Genomic DNA, 23981 nt, shown 5'->3' with positions numbered 1-23981 from the left:
TCACTGTCTGTGCGGAGTCTGCACGTCCTCCCCGTGTGTGCGTGGGTTTCCTCCGGGTGCTCCGGTTTCCTCCCACAGTCCAAAGATGTGCGGGTTAGGTGGATTGGCCATGATAAATTGCCCATAGTGTCCTAAGAAAAGTAAGGTTAAGTGGGGGATGTTGGTTTACGGGTATAGGGTGGATACGTGGGTTTGAGTAGGGTGATCATTGCTCGGCACAACATCGAGGGCCGAAGGGCCTGTTCTGTGCTGTACTGTTCTATGTTCTATGCAGGCTGCCAGGATCAAAAGTGAAACTGGAAGCTCGTGACTCAAAAAACATTCCAGTGGGATCAGATCCAATCACCACCCATTACCAGGCAGAACACAGCCTTTTAGGTCAATTCATTGGTCACCAGCTAAGTCAATCAAATTGAGTAATCACTGACACTGGCCAGCCTGCAATCACAAGTCTAAAGCAGCACAGCCCTCTGGAATCTTCTGTTTGAATTAAAGGCACACGCCACTGCTTCCTTCTGCTTGAATTAAAGATACAGGCTGCCTTGAAGACACATGTCCATTAATCATCCATGGATCAAAAACGTAACGGCAAAAATAAAAGAAAGGGGAAGGGAATAAACAAGAAGGACTCTTACACAATCTTCTGTAGAATTTATTTCATTTACCATGCATCCTGCTCCACTACATCTGTCTATTTGTATGGTTTGACTTCTCACGATTCGAAAAGTGGAAATAGCTCATCTCCACTAATGGTTTCACTTCCTTCATGTGTGCAGTCACTCCCAGGTCGGCGAAGGTTCTGGTCTGCTTCCTTTCCTTCCATTTCTCTTTTTTAATTACTTTGGCACGAACCCCTCGACTCTTTCTATACTACCGAATTTCCATCTGATGTAGAGAAATTGAAGCTATTGCTTACAATGCCTGGTTACTCTCCATTACTAATGTCAGCCCCATCCAGCGGCGTGCAGAGGGGGGGGCCGACGGTGCGCTGGCCCCGGGCAGCCGTTGGATGGGGGCAGCAGCGTGAGAGAATGGAGCGCGCCTGCGCACCGCGGTCGGCCGGAGCGCGCCTGCGCACCGCGGTCGGCCGGAGCGCGCCTGCGCACCGCGGTCGGCCGGAGCGCGCCTGCGCACCGCGGTCGGCCGGAGCGCGCCTGCGCACCGTGGTCAGGTGGAGCGCGCCTGCGCACCGCAGTCGGGTGGAGCTTTGGACTCGGCGGCTGGAGAAGGAGCAGAAAGGGCGCGAATTTTCCAGAATCGATGGCAATGCCACCATGGGTGAGTTTTATTTATTCTTTATCTTTATATTTTGATCTATTTTAAAACTCTTCTCTGCACCCTCTCTGTAGCTGTCAACTTACTAAACTGTCGTGCCCAGAATTTGACATTTGGGCCAGGGGGCACCCATTTGGGACAGAACCAGTATTTTATAAAGATTCATCATGGCCTCTTAACTTTTGCCCTCTTACCCTTTATACTTAAAGCCCAGGGTCCTATAAATGGGAGATTCTCAGAGACTTGACTGCAAGCTGCTGGAGCTCGGATCTTGAACAGAGCTTTTATATCTGGATTTGGGGACCCTTTATGCACTGGCATAGTGCAAAAACAGGCCCCACATGACCAGGGTTTTGTGAAGAAGAAGGGATCTGGAAATGTGTTGACTGTGAAAATTATATTTGTGGAAATTGGGTGAAGTAGTTTGATGAGACTTGGTGCTAAAGCTTTAGAGAAATGAAGATGGAATTTGATTTGAAGTTCGACGTTTTGAAGGATATTGTGGCTGAACTGAAAGCGATACGTGCTGAATGAGCTGACCGAAATGTGTGAGTTATGTCTTTGTATCTGCTATGTGTAATTTATCGGTCATATTATTGCAATTTTCCTGTTAATTCATGTTTAATTTACTTTGATTTTGGTGTGATTGCTAATATAAAAGTGAAGTCTTGTATATTGGTCTTAGTTGGGTTGTTTGTAGTTTGTTTCCACAAGGGTCATAACAGTATTTCCATGATGTTCCTGCTCTTATCCTTCTCCATGGGGGTTGCAGAGGAGGGAGGCACAACTTTCGAGACATAACATCTCACCCATTGCTGCAAAGCAAAATGACTGAAGAAGAGAACAATATCCCTAGAATCCCAGCGCTAAGGGGAAATTGACTAACTCTTACAGCGCAATTTAACCTCAGGCAGCCGTCCTATACCTTAGAGATGACCTAGAGGCAGCTTGGGGCCTGTCGTGAAGGTGAGTGAGTGCCTTTAAATTTGCTTACCTTTCACCGGGAGCAGGGTTTGAGGGAATATCAGGTAAGCTCTTCGTTTCTTTTTCTTCTTCTTGTTTTTTTTTAAATCTAGAGGTGATGTCAGGGAAGGCAGTACAATGCTCCTCCTGCAGAATGTTTGAGGTGAGGGACGCCGTCAGTGTCCCTGCTGATTTCATCTGTGAGAAGTGCACCCAACTCCAGCTCCTCAAAAACCGTGTTAGGGACCTGGAGCTTGAGCTGGATGAACTTTGGATCATTCGGGAGGCAGAGGGGGTCATAGATAGGAGCTTCAGGGAAGTAGTTACACCAAAGACTGGAGATAGATGGGTAACTGTAAGAGGGACTGGGAAGAAGCAGTCAGTGCAGGGACCCCCTCCGGTCGTTCCCCTGAGTAACAAGTATACCGTTTTGGATACTTGTGGGGGGGACGACTTACCAGGGATAAGCCATGGGGTACGGGCCTCTGGCACGGAGTCTGTCCATGTTGCTCAGAAGGGAAGGGGGGAAAGGAGTAGGACATTAGTAATTGGGGATTCAATAGTCAGGGGCACAGATAGGAGATTTTGTGGGAGCGAGAGAGACTCACGTTTGGTATGTTGCCTCCCAGGTGCAAGGGTACGTGATGTCTCGGATCGTGTTTTCCGGGTCCTTAAGGGGGAGGGGGAGCAGCCCCAAGTCGTAGTCCACATTGGCACTAACGACATAGGTAGGAAAGGGGACAAGGATGTCAGGCAGGCCTTTAGGGAGCTAGGATGGAAGCTCAGAGCGAGAACAAACAGAGTTGTTATCTCTGGGTTGTTGCCCGTGCCACGTGATAGTGAGATGAGGAATAGGGAGAGAGAACAATTAAACACGTGGCTACAGGGATGGTGCAGGCGGGAGGGATTCAGATTTCTGGATAACTGGGGCTCTTTCTGGGGAAGGTGGGACCTCTATAGACAGGATGGTCTACATCTGAACCTGAGGGGCACCAATATCCTGGGGGGAGATTTGTTAGTGCTCTTTGGGGGGGTTTAAACTAATTCAGCAGGGGCATGGGAACCTGCATTGTAGTTTTGGGGTACGGGAGATTGAGAGTATAGAGGTCAGGAGCACAGATTTGACTTCGCAGGAGGGTGCCAGTGTTCAGGTAGGTGGTTTGAAGTGTGTCTACTTCAATGCCAGGAGTATACGAAATAAGGTAGGGGAACTGGCAGCATGGGTTGGTACCTGGGACTTCGATGTTGTGGCCATTTCAGAGACATGGATAGAGCAGGGACAGGAATGGTTGTTGCAGGTTCCGGGGTTTAGGTGTTTTAGTAAGGTCAGAGAAGGGGGCAAAAGAGGGGGAGGTGTGGCGCTGCTTGTCAAGGACAGTATTACAGTGGCGGAAAGGATGCTAGATGGGGACTCTTCTTCCGAGGTAATATGGGCTGAGGTTAGAAACAGGAAAGGAGAGGTCACCCTGTTGGGAGTTTTCTATAGGCCACCTAATAGTTCTAGGGATGTAGAGGAAAGGATGGCGAAGATGATTCTGGAAAAGAGCGAAAGTAACAGGGTAGTTGTTATGGGAGACTTTAACTTTCCAAATATTGACTGGAAAAGATATAGTTCGAGTACATTAGATGGGTCGTTCTTTGTACAATGTGTGCAGGAGGGTTTCCTGACACAATATGCTGACAGGCCAACAAGAGGCGAGGCCATATTGGATTTGGTTTTGGGTAATGAACCAGGCCAAGTGTTAGATCTGGAGGTAGGTGAGCACTTTGGAAACAATGACCACAATTCGGTGACCTTTACGTTAGTGATGGAAAGGGATAAGTATACCCCGCAGGGCAAGAGGTATAGCTGGGGGAAGGGCAATTATGATGCCATTAGACATGACTTAGAATGTGTAGGTTGGAGAAGTTGGCTGCAAGGGTTGGGCACACTGGATATGTGGAGCTTGTTCAAGGAACAGCTATTGCATGTTCTTGATAAGTACGTACCAGTCAGGCAGGGAGAAAGGGGTCGAGCGAGGGAACCGTGGTTTACCAAATAAGTGGAATCTCTTGTTAAGAGGAAGAAGGAGGCCTTTGTGAAGATGAGGCGTTTAGTTTCCGTTGGGGCGCTTGATAGTTACAAGGAAGCGAGGAAGGATCTAAAGAGAGAGCTAAGACAAGCAAGGAGGGGACATGAGAAGTCTTTGGCAGGTAGGATCAAGGAAAACCCAAAAGCTTTCTATAGGTATGTCAGGAATAAAAGAATGACTAGGGTAAGAGTAGGGCCAGTCAAGGACAGTGGTGGGAAGTTGTGTGTGGAGGCTGAGGAGATAAGCGAGATACTAAATGAATACTTTTCGTCAGTATTCACTCAGGAAAAAGATAATATTGTGGAGGAGAATGCTGAGACCCAGGCTATTAGAATAGATGGCATTGAGGTGCGTAGGGAAGAAGTGTTGGCAATTCTGGACAAGGTGAAAATAGATAAGTCCCCGGGGCCTGATGGGATTTATCTTAGGATTCTCTGGGAAGCCAGGGAAGAGATTGCTGAGCCTTTGGCTTTGATTTTTAGGTCATCATTGGCTACAGGAATAGTGCCAGAGGACTGGAGGATAGCAAATGTGGTCCCTTTGTTCAAGAAGGGGAGTAGAGATAACCCCGGTAACTATAGGCCGGTGAGCCTAACGTCTGTGGTGGGTAAAGTCTTGGAGAGGATTATAACAGATACAATTTATAATCATCTGGATAGGAATAATATGATTAGGGATAGTCAGCATGGTTTGTGAAGGGTAGGTCATGCCTCACAAACCTTATCGAGTTCTTTGAGAAGGTGACTGAACAGGTAGACGAGGGTAGAGCAGTTGATGTGGTGTATATGGCTTTCAGTAAAGCGTTTGATAAGGTTCCCCACGGTCGGCTATTACAGAAAATACGGAGGCTGGGGATTGAGGGTGATTTAGAGATGTGGATCAGAAATTGGCTAGTTGAAAGAAGACAGAGAGTGGTAGTTGATGGGAAATGTTCAGAATGGAGTTCAGTTACGAGTGGCGTACCACAAGGATCTGTTCTGGGGCCGTTGCTGTTTGTCATTTTTATAAATGACCTAGAGGAGGGCGCAGAAGGATGGGTGAGTAAATTTGCAGACGACACTAAAGTCGGTGGAGTTGTAGACAGTGCGGAAGGATGTTGCAGGTTACAGAGGGACATAGATAAGCTGCAGAGCTGGGCTGAGAGGTGGCAAATGGAGTTTAATGTGGAGAAGTGTGAGGTGATTCACTTTGGAAAGAATAACAGGAATGCGGAATATTTGGCTAATGGTAAAATTCTTGGTAGTGTGGATGAGCAGAGGGATCTCGGTGTCCATGTACATAGATCCCTGAAAGTTGCCACCCAGGTTGATAGGGTTGTGAAGAAGGCCTATGGTGTGTTGGCCTTTATTGGTAGAGGGATTGAGTTCCGGAGCCATGAGGTCATGTTGCAGTTGTACAAAACTCTAGTACGGCCGCATTTGGAGTATTGCGTACAGTTCTGGTCGCCTCATTATAGGAAGGACGTGGAAGCTTTGGAACGGGTGCAGAGGAGATTTACCAGGATGTTGCCTGGTATGGAGGGAAAATCTTATGAGGAAAGGCTGATGGACTTGAGGTTGTTTTCGTTAGAGAGAAGAAGGTTAAGAGGTGACTTAATAGAGGCATACAAAATGATCAGAGGGTTAGATAGGGTGGACAGCGAGAGCCTTCTCCCGCGGGTGGAGGTGGCTAGCACGAGGAGACATAGCCTTAAATTGAGGGGTAATAGATATAGGACAGAGGTCAGAGGTGGGTTTTTTACGCAAAGAGTGGTGAGGCCGTGGAATGCCCTACCTGCAACAGTAGTGAACTCGCCAACATTGAGGGCATTTAAAAGTTTATTGGATAAGCATATGGATGATAAGGGCATAGTGTAGGTTAGATGGCCTTTAGTTTTTTTCCATGTCGGTGCAACATCGAGGGCCGAAGGGCCTGTACTGCGCTGTATTGTTCTATGTTCTAAAGATAAAGAGGTCAGTGAATAGCTCTAGAACGGGTGCAACTACGTTTTCTATAGGTTTTTTGGTGATATTTAATGAAATATTTACGTGGGGCTTTGGGGCATACAATCAAGATTTGCCCCGGGCATCACCAGACCTCTGCACGCCACTGGCCCCATCAGGCTCATTAAAGCCATGTGTTGGGTTCAACCCAAAGCTGAGCACCCTGTCACATCCATTCCATTACCAAGGTTACTTATTCCAGCTCTTGAATATTGCATGCCACTACCTATCTCAGTTACTGAATACCTTGTCCACTTTTTTTTCCACTTGAATTATTCCAATGGTCTTGTTGCTGCCCTCCCAATGACTTCCCGCCATAACGTATCAGGATGTCTGTAGCTGCACTCAGGTCTATTATGATCAGAAACTTTATGGCTACTATTTTAAACCAGTAGCTTGATGTTCCAAATACTTTCAATCTTCCTCTGAAGAGTCCTTCTGCCAGTTCTCAACAGGCACTACTTTCCTAGTGTGCCCTGCAGACAGAGTTGGAAGAGGTTGAGGCTGGAGGATGGAAATATATCCTGCTATCTCATAGGAATCCTACCACTGTTCCATATGGACTGATCTGATCGCTTCACATTTTCTTTACTGAGTATACTACACTCCTGTATGCTTCACCCGATGTCTGTGTCTATGTATTTACATTGTGTATTTATGTTTGCCTGATGTATTTTTTTTCATGTATGGAATGATCTGTCTGGACTGTACGCAGAACAATACTTTTCACTGTACCTCGGTACACATTTCAATAAACAAATCAATACAATCCATTGTAACCAAGCCCCCAGAAATCCAGAACACTATAGCATCACCCTTGCAATGCGTAGTACAAATGAAAATCTACCCCTATGAGCTGTGGAAAATTGCAATTTATCTGTTAAACGTTTTTTATTCTTTAACGGAATGTGGGTCATTAGTTCGTTGAGGGAAGTATTTCGGGAACAGTGACCACAATTCAGTAAGTTTTAAAGTGCTGGTGGACAAGGATAAGAGTGGTTCTAAGGTGAATGTGCTAAATTGGGGAAGGCTAATTATAACAATATTAGGCGGGAACTGAAGAACCTAGATTGGGGGCGGATGTTTGAGGATAAATCAACATCTGACATGTGAGAGGCTTTCAAATGTCAATTGAAAGGAATTCAGGACCGGCATGTTCCTCTGCAGAAGAAGGATAAATACGGCAAATTTCGGGAACTTTGGATAACGAGAGATGTTGCAGGCCTCGTCAAAAAGAAAAAGGAGGCATTTGTCAGGGCTAGAAGGCTCGGAACCGACGAAGCCTGCGTGGAATATAAGCAAAGTAGGAAGGAACTTAAGCAAGGAGTCAGGAGGGCTAAAAGGGGTCACAAAAAGTCATTGGCAAATAGGGTTAAGGAAAATCCCAAGGCTTTTTACACGTACATAAAAAGCAAGAGGGTAGCCAGAGAAAGGGTTGGCCCACTGAAGGACAGGCGAGGGAATCTATGTGTGGAGCCAGAGGAAATGGGTGAGGTACTAAATGAATACTTAGCATCAGTATTCACCCAAAGAGAAGGAATTGGTGGATGTTCAGTCTGGAGAAGGATGTGTAGATAGCATGGGGTAAAATTGAGATCCAAAAAGATGGTGTGTTGGGCATCTTGAAAAATATTAAGGTAGATAAGTCCCCAGGGCCTGATGGGATCTGCCCCAGAATACTGAAGGAGGCTAGAGAGGAAATTGCTGAGGCCTTGACAGAAATCTTTGGATCCTCACTGTCTTCAGGTGATGTCCCGGAGGACTGGAGAATACCCAATGTTGTTCCTTTGTTTAAGAAGGGTAGCAAGTATAATCCAGGGGACTACAGGCCGATAAGCCTTACATCAGTGGTAGGGAAATTACTGGAGAGAATTCTTCGAGACAGGATCTACTCCCATTTGGAAGCGAATGGACTTTTTAGCGAGAGGCAGCATGGTTTTGTGAAGGGGAGGTCGTGTCTCATTAACTTGATAGAGTTTTCCAAAGAGGTCACAAAGATAATTGATGCAGGTAGGGCAGTGGATGTTGTCTATATGGAGTTCAGTAAGGCCTTTGACAAGGTCCCTCATGGCAGATTGGTACAAAAGGTGAAGTCACACGGGATCAGAGGTGAGCGGGCAAGATGGATACAGAACTGGCTAGGTTATAGAAGGCAGAGAGTAGCAATGGAAGGGTGCTTTTCTGATTGGAGGGCTGTAACTCGTGGTGTTCCGCAGGGATCAGTGCTGGGACCTTTGCAGTTCGTAGTATATATAAATGATTTGGAGGAAAATGTGACTGGTCTGATTAGTAAGTTTGCAGACGACACAAAGGTTGGTGGAATTGCCGTTAGCGATGAGGACACAGCAGGATTTAGATCGTTTGGAGACTTGGGCGGAGAGATGGCAGATGGAGTTTAATCTGGACAAATGTGAGGTCATGCGTTTTGGAATGTCTAATGCACGTAGGGAATATACAGTGAATGGTAGAACCCTCAAGAGTATTGACAGTCAGAGAGATCTAGGTGTACAAGTCCACAGGTCACTGAAAGGGGCATCACAGGTGGAGAAGGTAGTCAAGAAGGCATACGGCATGCTTGCCTTCATTGGCCGGGGCATTGAGTATAAGAATTGGCAAGTCATGTTGCAGCTGTATAGAACCTTAGTTAGGCCACAGTTGGAGTATAGTGTTCAATTCTGGTCGCCACACTACCAGAAGGATGTGGAGGCTTCAGAGAGGCTGCAGAAGAGATTTACCAGGATGTTGCCTGGTATGGAGGGCATTAGCTATGAGGAGCAGTTGAATAAACTCGGTTTGTTCTCACTGGAACGACGGAGATTGATGGGTGGCCTGATAGATATCTACAAAATTATAGGGGCATAGACACAGTGGATAGTCAAATGCTTTTTCCAAGGGTAGAGGGGTCAATTACTAGGGGGCAGAGGTTTCAGGTGCGAGGGGCAAGGTTCAGAGGAGATGTACGGGGCAAGTTTTTTTACACAGAGGGTAGTGGGTGCCTGGAACTCGCTGCCGGAAGAGGTGGTGGAAGCAGGGACGATGGTGACATTTAAGGGGCATCTTGACAAAAACATGAATAGGATGGGAATAGAGGGATATGGACCCAGGAAGTGTAGAAGATTTTAGTTTAGATGGGCAGCATGGTCGGCATGGGCTTGGAGGGCCGAAGGGCCTGTTCCTGTGCTGTACTTTTCTTTGTTCTTTGAATACTTGATATGTCATAACATTGAAATGTCATAACATTAAAGTCTATGGGTCAAGTGCTGGGAAGTGGGATTAGTCTAGATCAGAATCGCGTTTTTTGTCAGTGCAGCCTTGATGTGCTGAAGGACCCCTTCTGTACTGTATATTTCCCAGGGCAGAGGGGTCAATTATTAGGGGGCATAGGTTTAAGGTGCGAAGGACGAGGTTTAGAGGAGATGTACAAGGCACGCTTTTTACACAGAGGGTAGTGGGTGCCAGGAACTCTCTGCCGGAGGATGTGGTGGAAGTAGGGACGATATTGACATTTAAGGGGCAGCATGGTCGGCACAGGCTTGGAGGGCCGAAGGGCCTGTTCCTGTGCTGTACTTTTCTTTGTTCTTCGTTCTTTGAACGACCTACAGTGCTGTTGGGGAGGAACTTCCAGCCAGTGAAAGTCAGCTTTTGCTAATTGACATGCAGGTAGTCTTGCATTGAAGCTTTACCAGGTTGATTTCTCATTTTTAGGTATGCTTGGTACTGCTCCAGGCATGTCCTCCTCCAGTCTTCATTGAATCAGGTGTTATGGGCCAGGGGTTAGAGAACCCACAACTTTGAACATTTCTTAAAGTGACATTCCCACGACACAGGGTTGATTCCTTGGCATGCTGCTAATGGTAGAGTGGGAGATATGCCATCATGGGATTATAGCACATGCTGATGGCCATGTGCACAGTGCATCAAGGATGCCCAGTTTTTAGTTGCTGGAACATTTTCGGGATCTATTTTGAGTGGTGCCACCGCACAATGGAGGAATCCTCAAAATGGAGATGGGACTTCGTCTCCTGAAGGACTGTGTCGTGGCTACTACTACCAGTGCTGTCATGAACACATAGCAACAGGTTCATTGGTGAGGATGAGGTCAAGTAGGTTTTTACTTATTGGTTCCCTCACCACCCTCCACAGACAGACCCAGTCTAGCAGCTATGCACTTGAGGACTCAGCTAGCTTGGTCAGTAATAGTGTTACAGAGGCACTCTTGGATATTTAAGTATCCCATCCAGATGTCATAGGGTCCAGTGCCGATGTTGAGAATGCCGACTATATTCCACTTGCCGCCATCCTGGCGGGTCTGTCCTGTCAGTGGGTCAAAACATAGCCAGGAATGTGGATTTTGGTGTCTGGGACATTGTCCGTAAGATATGATTCCGTGAGTATTATTATGTTAGGCTGTTGCTTGAACGGTCTGTGGAACAGCTCTCCCAATTTTGGTACAATTCGCCAGCTGTTAGTCAGGAGGAATTTTCAGGGTTCACCGGTCTGGGTTTGTCATTTCCAGTGCCAAGATCGATGCTGGGTGATCCGTCCACTTTCATTCCTGTTTGCAAACTTTGCAGCATGTTTTGATATAACTGAATGGATTGCTCGACCATTTCAGAGGGCGTTGAAAAGTTAGCTACCTTGCTGCTAATCATGTTTGGAACTAACAAGTATGAACAATCAAAGATACCGGTGACAGCCAGTTAGCAATAAGTCACAATGATGAAACTGAGCAATTAGATTCCTCATATACTTTTGAGCAATGGATAACAAAAGCTGATCAGTCAAGTTCTTCAAATATTTTTTACGCTGTGTATGTTAATTTCCTCTGTCACTCAGTCGCACCAGAATTTTCAAAATCATAGAATTTACAGTGCAGAAGGAGGCCACTCGGCCCATCGAGTTTTCACTGGCCCTTTGAAAGAACACCCCACTAATGTCCACACCTCCACCCACTCTTTTTGGACATGAAGGGCAATTTAGCATGCCAATCCACCTAACCTGCACATCTTTGGATAGTGGGAGAAAACCCATGCAGACACGGGGAGAACGTGCAGACTCTGCACAGATAGTGACCAAGCCGGAAATCGAGCCTGGGACCCTGGAGCTGTGAAGCAACTGTGCTACTATGCCCCCCATCAAAATACGACACAAAGACACAACATAACACAGTTCTGTTGGTCTGCTACAAGGGAATAAGGTAGGTGGAAAATGCAACCAATTAGACACCCCATGAATCTTTTAATGTTAAAAATATCTGTGAGAAGATTCCTGATCGTAGGTCTGCCTACTGGCTAGATCGAAGGAAATGTCACCTGGGCCTTGGGTTGTCACAGATTCCCAGCTGCAGTGGAGAAATGCCGTTTCTGTGCAGGAGTGATATGGAACTGTAACCCTGAATGTACCGTGACAACCAAGCATTACATTTGCAAATAATTGCGAATGTCAGGGGAATACATATTTTAGCGGTTTAAATGAAAATTACACCATTAAATTAAAAAGTCTTACCTTATGGCTTTATTTGTGATGAGATATGGTACAATTTCCTTAGTAAACTTGACCAGTATGGTTTTCTGTAAAGTAAAATCTATCTGTGCCAGCTGCAACAGAAAAAAAAATAGTGGTTTAACTTAAAAGGAAACTGAGTAACAGAATAAAAACACGTGGTTATTTTTGTAACCATCTGCCACATAATGATTATTTAAGTTCCAGTGACAGATGTGTTGTTGTATTGATTTAGTGCAATGCTGTAAGCTTGGCTTGTAATAACTACAAAATTTCAGCTAAGTGGAATGAATAGAGGACTAATCACATCACATATGCTTAACCAGCCTGCTTCACCCGTCCGAAGCTTACAATTTCATAGACCTCATAAACATGCGGTTCCATGGATTGCAGAAAGTAAGCAAAGGTAATCTTTAAACGCAAGTCTGCATTGTTATGGCCAAGAGACTGAAAGTTTAACTTTGTGGAGTAATTTATTTTCATAGTTAAAATAATTTGGCATGTGCTGCTGGCTAAGTTGTTGTCCATGTTTTCCATTTGTTTTTCTAGGACTAATTGATAATTGTCTTCACGTTGTAGTACTTAGTGGAACATATGTACAACAAATAAACATTTTAAGAACTGTATATTTATGAACTTTTCCATATTTACATTCATGTCTTTATTTGTGCTTTCTTAAAAACTTTAATTATTTTAGTTGTTAAGAGCCTTGAGAGTTTAGATTTATGCTGACAGGCATTCTTGATGGCACTGAAAACTCAGTAAAAATAGATGTTTGGATTGATACTCTGGGTTTAGTGATTGCATCGTCCTTGCCAGAACAGATTCTATAAAATTAAACAAAATAGTTTCAAACATGAGCCTATAAAATTTATGTTTGCGCCTATAAAATTTATTTGAATACCTCTTTCTCTTTTCCTTCAACAATAAAGGCATACAGCATAAAGGCCATTTGGCCCATTATGCCTGTGCTAACTCTTTTTGGTATATCTGTCCAATTAGTGCCCTGCCTGTACCATTTCCTGTCTATACCCAGTTTCCTTCTGAAAGTTACTGTTGAATCTCCATCCACCCCACCTTTTCAGGCAGTGAATTCTAGATTGCAACAACTCTACATATATTTTGCCAAATATCTTAAACCTGTGTCCTCTGATAACTTTATCAAGGCACTTCATAATTTTGAACTTCTCTGTGTCGTCTTCTCTTCGCCTTCTCTGCTCTAGGGAGAATAATTCCAATTTCCCTAATCTCTGACACCATCCATTATTTGATGAATTAATAATTGTAACTCCGAGGTCAATAGATTATTATTAGATGTATACATTGTTGGAGTTAAAATATAGATTAGCCATGGGATCATTAAACAGATTTGGGGGCTGATTGCATTGCATAAGTTGATCTTTGGAGACTGAAAAATTCCTTCCAAAAATGGGAATTGAGTAAAAATGTGGGGTTAGATTCTCCGCACCTTGACGCCGAAATCGCTTCCGGCGCCGGGGCGGAGAATCCACTTTCGTGCATGGAATCAGGATTGGCGTTGGTTCCACGATTTTTCAGCCCCCAAAAAGTGGCGTATCCAGGAAGTATGCCGCACCGTGTATCCCCTACGTGCAGCCATTGCTGAAGGCCCGCCCCGCCATTCTCCGCCCTTGATTGGCCAAAGTCCCAACAGTGTGGATCTAATATCCTTCCATTCGGGATACTCGCATGGCGGCTGCGGATTCCGTCTGCGACCGCCATGGTTGGGGGTGGGCCGATCGGAGGGCAGGGGGTGCCTCATCCAGGGCTGGGGTATTTTCGAGCGGGTGGTCCGGGACGGATGCACGGCCGATCGGGGGCACTATTTAGGAGGTCCAGCTCCGCGGTCTGAGTCCGTCACGGAGCACGGCGCAGCCACTGGTGGCTGCCACCGTGCGCATTCGCGGCCTCTGACCCAGAAGTGCGGTATCTGCAGTTAAAGCTGCTAGAATCACGACGGGTGCAGGCTAGCCCCCTTCAGAGCTATGAATATGGGGCCTTTTCACACCAGTTTTTCTGGCGTGAAAGGCCACAGTTTTTACGACGGTGTGGGGGTCATAGACCCTGAAACGGAGAATCCAGCCCGTGAACCATCAGTGTTGGTGTAGCTGTTTTAAATGTGAAAACAATTACACCAGTATTTCAAATTAAATCAGTGTGACATATTTTATTGTATGAATTAATTCTACAAGGATACCTTTCACCACAATCAAAATTCTCCAAAATGAGTTAAATTCATTCCCTTTGGCAAATAGTTCATCTAATTCATTCTGAGCCACTGAGCTATGGCATTGTAAGGATTCCACCCCAGATCAGATTTAGCACTTTCAGTTTCAGACTGATCCCACACAATAAATCACCCTCCTCTCCATCCATCCAATTGGATGTTCCACATGTTTTGAACAATCAGTTGACAGTTTGTTCATTAATAACACCTCATGATATGCCAAAACCACTCAAAACATCAAGCGGGGGAGCATGCACATTTTCATTTTGTGATGGTTGTCAACATAGACTTCAGTAAGCCCTCTGCTGAGGTTCCTCATGGTAGACTGGTACAGAAGGTGAAGCCGCATGGGATCAGAGGTAAGCTGGCAAGATGGATACAGAACTGGCTCGGTCATAGAAGACAGAGGGTAGCAGTCGAATGGTGCGTTTCTTGGTGGAGTACTGTGCCTAGTGCGTTCCTCAGGGATCAGTGCTGGGACATTTGCTATTTGTAATATACATATAAATGATTTATAGGAAAATGTAACTGGTTTGATTCTTACGTTTGCGGACGACACAGAGGTTGGTGGAATTGCGGATTGCGATGAGGATTGTCAGAGGATACAGCAGGATATAGATTGGTTAGCGACTTGGGCGGAGAGATGGCAGATGGAGTTTAATCTGGACAAATGTGAGGTAATACATTTTGGAAGGTCTTATACAGATGGGAAATATTCAGTAAATGGCAGAACCCTTCAGAGTATTGATAGGCAGAGGGATCTGGGTGTACAGGTACACAGGTCATTGAAAGTGGCATCGCAGGTTGAGAAGGTAGTCAAGAAGGCATACGGCATGCTTGCCTTCATCAGACGGGGCAGTGAGTTTAAAAATTGGCAAGTCATGTTGCAGCTGTATAGAACTTAGTTCGGCCACACTTGGAACACAGCGTCCCATTCTGGTTACCACTCTACCAGCAAAAGGATGTGGATGCTTTGGAGAGGGTACAGAAAAGACTTACCAGGATGTTGCCTGGATGGAGAGCATTAGCTATGAGGAGAGGTTGGAGAAACGTGGTTTGTTCTCACTGGAGCAACAGAGGTTGAGGGGCGACATGATAGAAGTCTACAAGATTATGAGGGGCATGGACAGAGTGGATAGTCAGAAGCTTTTTCCCAGGGTGGAAGAGTCAATTACTAGTGGCATAGGTTTAAGGTGCGAGGGGCAAGGTTTAAAGGAGATATACGAGGCAGGATTTTTACATTGAGGGTAGTGGGTGCCTGGAACTCGCTGCCAGGTGAGGTAGTGGAAGCAGATACGATAGTGATTTTAAGGGGCATCACAAATACATGAATAGGAAGGGAATAGAGGGATTTGGTCCCCGGAAGAGTATGGGTTTTTAATTCAGACGGACAGCATAGTCAGTGCAGACGTGGAGGCCGATGGCCTGTTCCTGTGCTAAAATTTTCTTTGTTCTCGTTTTCATTTGGTGCTAACATGGTCCTTAAATATCTTGCTGCGGCACACATCCACAGGATGTACTATAGATATCGTACCCCCTGGTGTTACTGAAATTTGCATGTTATTTGTTCATATCTAATCTGATCTCATCGGCTATATGGGATCTGAACATGTCCTACATTAATAGTTGTATTTCTGCTTAGGCCCAGGCACACCTATTTCACACATTATTAGTCCATAACTGCACTCCATCCTCATCCATCAACCATTGTCACGGAAATGCACAAATACTCCGCTGATGTTAAACTTAATGTTTGGCATAGTTTTACTTTTAAAATAACCTTTGACTTTAACTTAAATCTGTTAGAAATGCAGTGTAAGTACGATGCCTTCAGAGTGATGCTTTTTCACCTCCCCACTCTTCCTTCCCATCCGAGATAGAGAAAAATGCGAATGCCACTTGCCCAGCCTACCCACACCTGCTCCTGCCAACCTAAAAATTGGGCAGGATAAGGCCATGAAGTGGCCATTGAGTGCCCACTTCTGGACCTTAATAGGTGAACAAGCGGGTTTTCCCGTCCAAGGCCCTGCTTGCCCAAGCGTGAAATGGCGTCTGGATTTGGGAGGGGGGTTTCCGGAAAGAATCTTGTCCAGTCAAGTTTATCTCTTCTCCCCCCCCCCCCCCCCCCCCCCCCATACAGTTAGGGGAGGGGGTGGGAGGAGTTCAAATTCTGCCCTTATTAAATTTTAAATGTAGTTGAGGAGCTCCACTAACTGGTTGGAGCGAAGTCCATGAGATCTACAAACAAAACAAAACTCTGGTGTCAGACTGTCACAGAAAAGGAACATCAACAGAATTTAGCAGTTTTCAATTTTTTAACTCTGCAAAAATGTTTATAATCTTTGAAAAGTTACAGATTTCACTTGCAGATTGTTTGTGTTTAGTTTTGCTACAGTTAGTATTTTTAGAATTATGGCCCTGTGACAAACACTACAAATAAACTAAAAGCAAAATACTGTGGATGCTGAAAATCTGAAATATAAACAGAAAATGCTGGAAAAACTCAGCAGACTGGCAGCATCTGTGGAGAGAGGAACAGAGTTAACATTTGGAGTCCTTATCAGTTCTTCAGAGCCTGAAAATAAACCTTTCAGTTTAATATTATTTCTTTAACAGTATGTCACTTTTGGGTAGATTTTCCACGGACACAACCTGATATTGGGAGAAAATACCTGCAGATTGCACAGACATGTTGGGCGCGATTTAAGGAAACGTTTCTAAGTGTGGTAGCGAGCGGAAAATGCCACTAGCTCCCCGATGCTCGGCTTGGGAGGCCGTCACCGCGATAAAACGTTAATTGGTGCACTTAACAAGGCCCCACGGGATTCACAACGCAAATCATGGTTCGCCGGCTGATTTGCCTGAGACTGTGCTTGCCAGACCCCGTTAACAGGGAGAGCACCACTTAAACTGCTCCTGCACAGCCAAACCCACTCCGCTCACAGTAATGTCGCCACAGAGACGAGCCCCACGTTTTAGCCACGCTGACCTGGGATCATTGTTGGGCGTAGTGGAGGCCAGACGAGATTCCCTGTTCCCCCTGCGGTCCAGGAGGGACAGCCACCGCCACCTGGGAGGAAGTGGCAGCGGCCGTCAACTCGGGGAGCGCGACCAGGAGGTCCGTCACCCAATGCTGCAAGAAGGTGAACAACCTCCACTGGGGCGGCTTTTGTGAATTTGCACCAGACCCCACCGTTCCACGGTGAACGACGCGTGCGGCTAATGATGCCCTCTCTGTGTCACCGCAGGAGAAGTTAGCCCACAACTGACGGGTGACAGGGTGCCGGACATTAGAGACCTCACCCCTTATGAGGAATGGGCCATGGAGATTGTGGGGGTGGCCGAGGACAGTGCGGTGACCACTGTGGAGGTCGGCGCATGGCACAGAGGTGAGGATCCCCCGGCCCCCTCCCAGATGACTTGTTGAACACAAGCTGTTACTGCCATACAGACTGACACATCCCTTCCACTGACCACGTGTCCATTTTCCCGCAGGATCTGCAGCCAATGGCATCCGCCTATCTGGGGTTCCCCCGCCTCCCAAGAGAGGGCACCGTGGTTATCACAGTTCCTTCACAGCTCCAAGGTCCCAGGTTCGATTCCCGGCTTGGGTCACTGTCTGTGCGGAGTCTGCATATTCTCCACGTGTCTGCGTGGGTTTCCTCCCGATGCTCTAGCTTCCTCCCACAGTTCATAGACGTGCAGGTTAGGTAGATTGGCAATGCTAAATTGCCCTTCGTGTCCAAAAACAGTTTAGATGGGGTTACTGGGATAGGGTGGAGGTGTGGGTGATTTTTCCATGGGCCGGTGCAGACACGCTAGGCCAAATGGCCTCCTTTTGCACTGTAAATTCTATGTATGTAAGAATATCATGGAGGAGAGTTCTGAGGAAGCCACTATATTAGTTGCGGCACAGCTGTCATCCCTACCATCCCACCAGCGCAGAGACGTACACCTCGGTTGGCAAAAGTAGTGGACAGGCTTCTGGGGCATAATCTGGTCAGTGCAAGACAGCTGCTGATGCACATCAGGTGGAGGCAGGAATGCCCAGGTGAGGCAGCTGCCGGAATTCTGCTGGATCCCAGTACCCAGCTGGGCTCAGTCAGATGCTGAGCCTCTGGAACATGTTTACCTGAGTCGATGCACTCGGGTGCAGCCGTGAAATTCAGAGGGGTTGGCGACTCTCCAGGTATTTAGCCAGGAGATGGTGCTGACAATGCCTGGCACCGAGGCTAACACTGCTAGGGTTGCAACTACAGTACGACAATCGGGAAAGGGGGAGGGGCACTGGGTGTCGACCACATCCTACAGAATGGCGATGGCGGCTGCCAGCTCCACCAAGTTCCTGAAGTGTTGGCCAGTGTAGACTTGAGAGATGAACAGACATTTCCAACACTGATGAAGGTTCAACTCAATTTTATTAAGTAACTTCTAACTAACTAACACACGATGACTGTGGGTCTAAACGATGCTAATTTAAACTAGAGACCTAAACCTTGTCCGAACCAGTTGATTCTCTCAGCACGTGGTGTGAGTCTGTCCTGGGCTGGATGAGTTCTTGTTATGCTGAGAGGCAGCACCCAGAATGAGCGGGAACCGTGGTGCCCTCTGCCTTTATAGTGTGTGTATTCTAACTGGTGATTGACTGCGGTGTTTGTACATGTTGATTGGTCCCTGTGTGTGTCCATCAGTGTGTGTCTGCACCATGATATACTGGTGTATATTATGACAGTTCCAACTCCTGACAACGGCGTGGCTCGCAGTCAGCACCTGGAACAAGTTGGCATGGTGGAGCACATGACACCGGCATGTGCGCCTGCCCCTGGAGCCACCAGAGGATGCCCTCCAGGGGCATTGAAGGACACGGGATTCGGTAGGCAGCAGGATGCCCCACCTCCGATGTGCAGCCTGGAACACACCTTGAAATAGCGGTAGAGCACGGAAGGCTAAGCACATTGGGGATCACTGAGAGAGCATTGGGGGGTATGGTGTTGTAAGGGGTAATATGGGGGTAAGGGGAGTGTGGGGAGAATTGGTGGACGCATCTGGGAGGGGTGGGGAGAATCGGGCAGATGGGGACACTTTTGTTCACTATTCAAGTCTGTTCGCCTCGATCAGTATGATGCCTCTGGTACTTTGTTCAGCAACGCGTGCTGAGCACCAATCCCATGTCCATCTCCCTGGCCATGTAGGTCCTGGGCTCCTCTCCCCAACCCCAATTCCCCTCCTCCACTCCGGTCTCCTCCACTCTGGTACACCAGGTGATGGGTGTGAGCAAGCACTCAGTAGACAGACAGGGGTCAGGCTGTGGCACTGAACGAGGAACTCCAGCGCTCAGCTCTCTGTGGTTTAGCTGTCTACCCTCGACCGTGACCCACTGACAGTGCCATCACAGACACTGGAGTGATGTTACAGAATGGTAGGATGGGGGGCAAGGCAGTTGCAGAGGGATGGGGGTTGGGGAGAGATTCACAGAATAATATAGCACAGAAGAGGCTCTTCGGCCCATCGGGTCTGCATGCCTACCTAATCCCATTTGCCAGCACTTGGCCCATGGCCTTGAATGTTATGATGTGCGATGTGCTCATCCAGGTACTTTTTAAAGGATGTGAGGCAACCAGTATCTACCACTGTCCCAGGCAGTGCATTCCAGACCATCACCACCCTTTGGGTAAAAAAATTCTTCCTCAAGTTCCCCACCCCACCGCTCCCATCCTCCGGCTGGTCCTCAAGCCCTTCCTGGTCCGGTGCCTACTCCTCCTCCTCGTAGGTGGCTCCACCTCCAGGATTGTGCCAGATTGTGGAGGAAACAGCAGAGCTTGAGAAAGCGCCCCCCCTCCCCCGCCCCGGTGTACTGCAGTGACCACCATAGCCAGCGAGGCATCAGAACTGCATTTTGAGGAGTCCGATGCACCACTCAATGACAGCCCGGGTGGTCACATGGGCCTCGTTGCATCGGGTCTCCGCATCGGTCACCGGCCTCTGCACTGGCAGCGTTAGCCAGGTCCTCAGGCCCTTATCCCCCAAGAGCCAACCAGACATCCTGGGGTGGTCCTCAAAGAGGTTGGGGATGTTCAACTGCCTCAGGATGTAGCTGTTGTGATCACTCCCTGGGAAGCGTGCACACACACATGCATGATCTTCATGTGGTGGCCACATGAGCTCGATGTTCAGGGAGTGGAACCCCTTCTGGTTGATGTCGGGCACTCCCACACACCTCGGTGAGCATAAGGTGACATGCATGCCATCCAGTACCATTTGGACCTGGGGCAACCTGGTGATGGCAGAGAATCCTGCTGCCTGGCTATCTGGTTGGGCTTGGTCCATGTCAAAGTTTATATAGTTCTATGCCCGGGCAAACAGGTCATTCATTACTTCACGGATGCATTTGTGGGCTGTAGATTGAGAGATGCCGCACGAGTTTTGGAATGATCCTGAGGTGTAGAAGCTGAGGGATGCGGCGGCCTTGACGGCACCAGGAGCGGGTATCCTCCTCCTCGACGTGGTGCCAAGACCGTAAGATGCAGCCCCTTGCCGTTCGGATGTTGGTCGCTGCGTCCTAGGTGTTGCCTCCCACAGTGTTTGGGCACAGTATCTCTGAAGCACGGCCTGATTGGGATGCTGGGCAATAGCTCCCACATGCTACACGGCATACCTACCCATGTGGATCCACTTTGGACGTGCGATTGTTAATTCCATATTAGCCGCAGCCTTCAGATGCGCAGCCAGAGACATCCGCGGGCATTGGGTGTCATGGGTGGTTGATGGGGCAGGGTCTGGGTTCCCCCCAGAACGGGACCACACAGTCCAGGGATTGGCATGGTGGACCCGAGGGCGCTGAGGCCACCAATCTCCCCTCCCCGAACCCAGTCCATGGCATGGGCAGGCAACGACCCTGCCCCGCAACACTCCAGTCACCCCGATGGTGGCCCACCTTGGCCGAGGCTGAGGTGCACCCCCCCCCCCAGCCTGCTCCCACTCAGGCAACATCTTCAGTGCCCCCGGGCTCTTTGCCTGTGAGCGACGATGGCAATTCATCTCCTCGGGTTGTCGCAGGAATCCTTCTGCCAGGCTTATGTTTTTAAAATGGAGTAATAGTTGGTCCCTGTATGACCACTTGCTGGGGAGGCCGTTAGATAACGGGAGACCGTTAGATAGGGGGTCTCTCCCATTTAATTGCAGATAGGCGCCCAGTTTGGTTCCTGATTCTGGCCTTTCCTGCGATCTAACGGCCTCGCCGCGCTGTCGAGGAACGCGGCCATCAAAATGCTGGCCTGTGCCCACGTGATTTCACAATCATGCAGCCCTGGCAAGCAAGGCCAAATGTTTGAAAGTAGAAAATTCAGTAGTTTGACTGTCAATGAGGCTTGACTTCAATAGGAAGGTATGCTTAATTTCTTGAGAAGTGACTTGGTACAGTCACCATTTTTCAGTACGGTGCTCATTCAAAAAAACAAATATTTGTATGGCATTTTCTCACTGATTCCAAGTTGTTTAATATGAAAAATAATTGATGTTTCTCTTTCAGTACTGAGTTGCCAGAGAGGGAGGAAGGTGAAGGAGAAGAGAGTGAACTGCAGAATTCATCTTACAATAATTGGAGACATGCTCGGCGGTATGTGAATATGTTATCAGTTTGTAATAAAGGTATAAGAGAAATAATTTAGTCTTTTTTTTCACCTGTGGCTCCGTTGATATTGTTTTACTGGCCAGAAAATGTCTCCAGCTTGATCCACTTTTATCGAAGTAGCAGTTTTGGCAAGTAGCAGTTTTATTAGTTTGTTTAAATACTACTGGAAAAGAGGAAAGAAAAATTAAATTGGTGCCGAGTGACCCCTGTAAAAATTGTAGACATAATTTTGGATGAAGACCGAATCAGTTTCTTCTGTGATGATGAAATGTCCTGTTTTTGTTTTACTCTTACTGGCATGAAAATTAATTTTAAAAATCTGGGCTGCCAGCTCTAAAGAATGTACCCTCTCTCCGTTCTCCTTCCCTCCCACAGCTGCAATAAGATTGCTTTATTGTCACCTTCCATCCCACCAGCTTCCAGTATGATGGCGCCATGATACATATGTGGTCCCCTCCCCTGTCACCATTCCAAATGGGCCATTTAATTTCTGACACCTAGGCCCACTCCTCAACCACCTCCAACACCCTATCCCCATCCCATGCAAATGCAAGAGATGTAACACCTGCCTTTGTACCTCTCTCCTGATCGCTTGAGGCCCCAGAAGCTCATTCCAAGAGAAGCAGCTGTTTATAGAATAGAACAGTACAGCACAGAACAGGCCCTTCGGCCCTCAATGTTGTGCCGAGCCATGATCGCCCTACTCAAACCCACGTATTTTAGCATGGCCAATCCACCTAACCCGCACATCTTTGGACTGTGGGAGGAAACCGGAGCACCCGGAGGAAACCCACGCACACAGGGGGAGGACGTGCAGACTCCACACAGACAGTGACCCAGCCGGGAATCGAACCTGGGACCCTGGAGCTGTGAAGCATTTATGCTAACCACCATGCTACCCTGCTGCCTTTTTGATATTCTGCTCTCACTGCTCACAACATGGTTTCCTCTACAATGAAAAGACCAAATATTAGCTGACCTCTTTTCCGATCAATCTCACTCAGCTGCAAGCATAACACAAATGTCCGGGTGCCTACTATCCTAATTCTCCACCTTGTTCCTCCTTTAACATCTGTATCCTCTGGCTGCTGCAATATTCTAGTCGAGCTCAAGCAACAGCACCTAATTTTTCGATTAGGCATTTTATTGCCTTTTACACTCAGCACCGAGATTTCAGTTAGGAAGCTCTGATCCCCCCCCACCCCTCCCATTTTGTTTCTGATAATTCTTTGCACGTATAACCCTTAAATTTCCTTTTCAAAGATTTGCTTTCCGTTGCCTATTTTCTACCATTTGCTGCCACTCTGGACAAATATTTTGTTTCTTTACTACTATGATTACCACTCCCTTTGCGTCTTGTGTACCATTGAGTCTCAAAGCTTATTATATCTCTATCTTCCTTCAGTACTGCAGAAGGTCCTTGACCTGAAATGTTAACTTGGTCTGTCTCCCTCCACAGTTGTTGCCACACCTGCTGATTACTTCCAGCATTTTCCGTTTGTGGTATTAAAGGATTGCTTTAAAGGAATATATCAAATGAGGATTAGTTCTGACCCTACTACAAGGTATTCCTAACTCTTTTTCTGAATAGAGTTTCGACCTTTGCAGTCTTCTCCACCACTGCGTTATCTGACAAGAATTGAAAGATTGTGGTCAGAGCTTCTACTTTCTCCACCATAGCTTCTACTTGCAATTTGGATACATCCTGTATTGATCAGCTGACTTCTTGGTCTCGATTCTCTGTTCTGGAGACTAAGTGCTGACGCCAGCGTAGAATGTGACGACTTTCACAACAGGAAATTCGCCGACCCCTCACCAATTCTGGTACCGAGTGAAAGTCCCGCGGATCGCAACGAAATGTCCGGGTCCTGGGCCGCACATGCACGCAGCTGACGACCGCCACCAGTATGACGACCATACCAACATGGCACTGGCCGTGCGCGAAACGTAATTGCCCACCCCCCACCAGTCCTTCCGGATCTAGCAGAAGCCACCCCTCTCCCCCTAGTCAGCAGCACGGATCCCGGCGAAGAATGGCACCACTAGAAACAGTCCGCAGCCGATAGGCTGTTTGAGACCACACGCATCCTCCGCCATCGAGAACTCGTCCCATCGGGGCGAAGCATCGTGGGTGGGCCGGCCAATGACGTGGAAACGGTCACTGTGATGCCATTTTGGAGTGGTCGGACTGGCGTCAAACCAGCGCCAGCCCCGTATTCAGCGTTAGAGTCTATTCTCCGCCCGATCGCCAATCACGATTTTGCCATCAGGCTGCTGAGAAGCCAGCCCCTTGTCTTTAATCGATACTAATC

At 47.3% G+C, this 23981-nt stretch overlaps 1 protein-coding gene across 12 annotated transcripts in view; it reads left to right on the top strand.

Annotated features, from left to right (window-relative positions):
* LOC119970168 (multiple PDZ domain protein) overlaps nt 1-23981 on the top strand; it is a 416554-nt gene that overhangs the window by 248644 nt on the left and 143929 nt on the right. For all 12 annotated transcript variants that reach the window (XM_038804325.1, XM_038804326.1, XM_038804336.1 and 9 more), the window contains one exon: nt 21568-21654. In XM_038804325.1, coding sequence (XP_038660253.1) covers nt 21568-21654 — 87 coding nt within the window. The remainder of the gene's footprint in view (nt 1-21567; nt 21655-23981) is intronic.

The sequence above is a fragment of the Scyliorhinus canicula genome, chromosome 8 (genome assembly GCF_902713615.1).
Source record: "Scyliorhinus canicula chromosome 8, sScyCan1.1, whole genome shotgun sequence".
Taxonomy (NCBI): Eukaryota; Metazoa; Chordata; class Chondrichthyes; order Carcharhiniformes; family Scyliorhinidae; genus Scyliorhinus; species Scyliorhinus canicula.
Note: the sequence above shows the minus strand (reverse complement) of the source record. Positions and strands in the feature narration are given on the sequence as shown.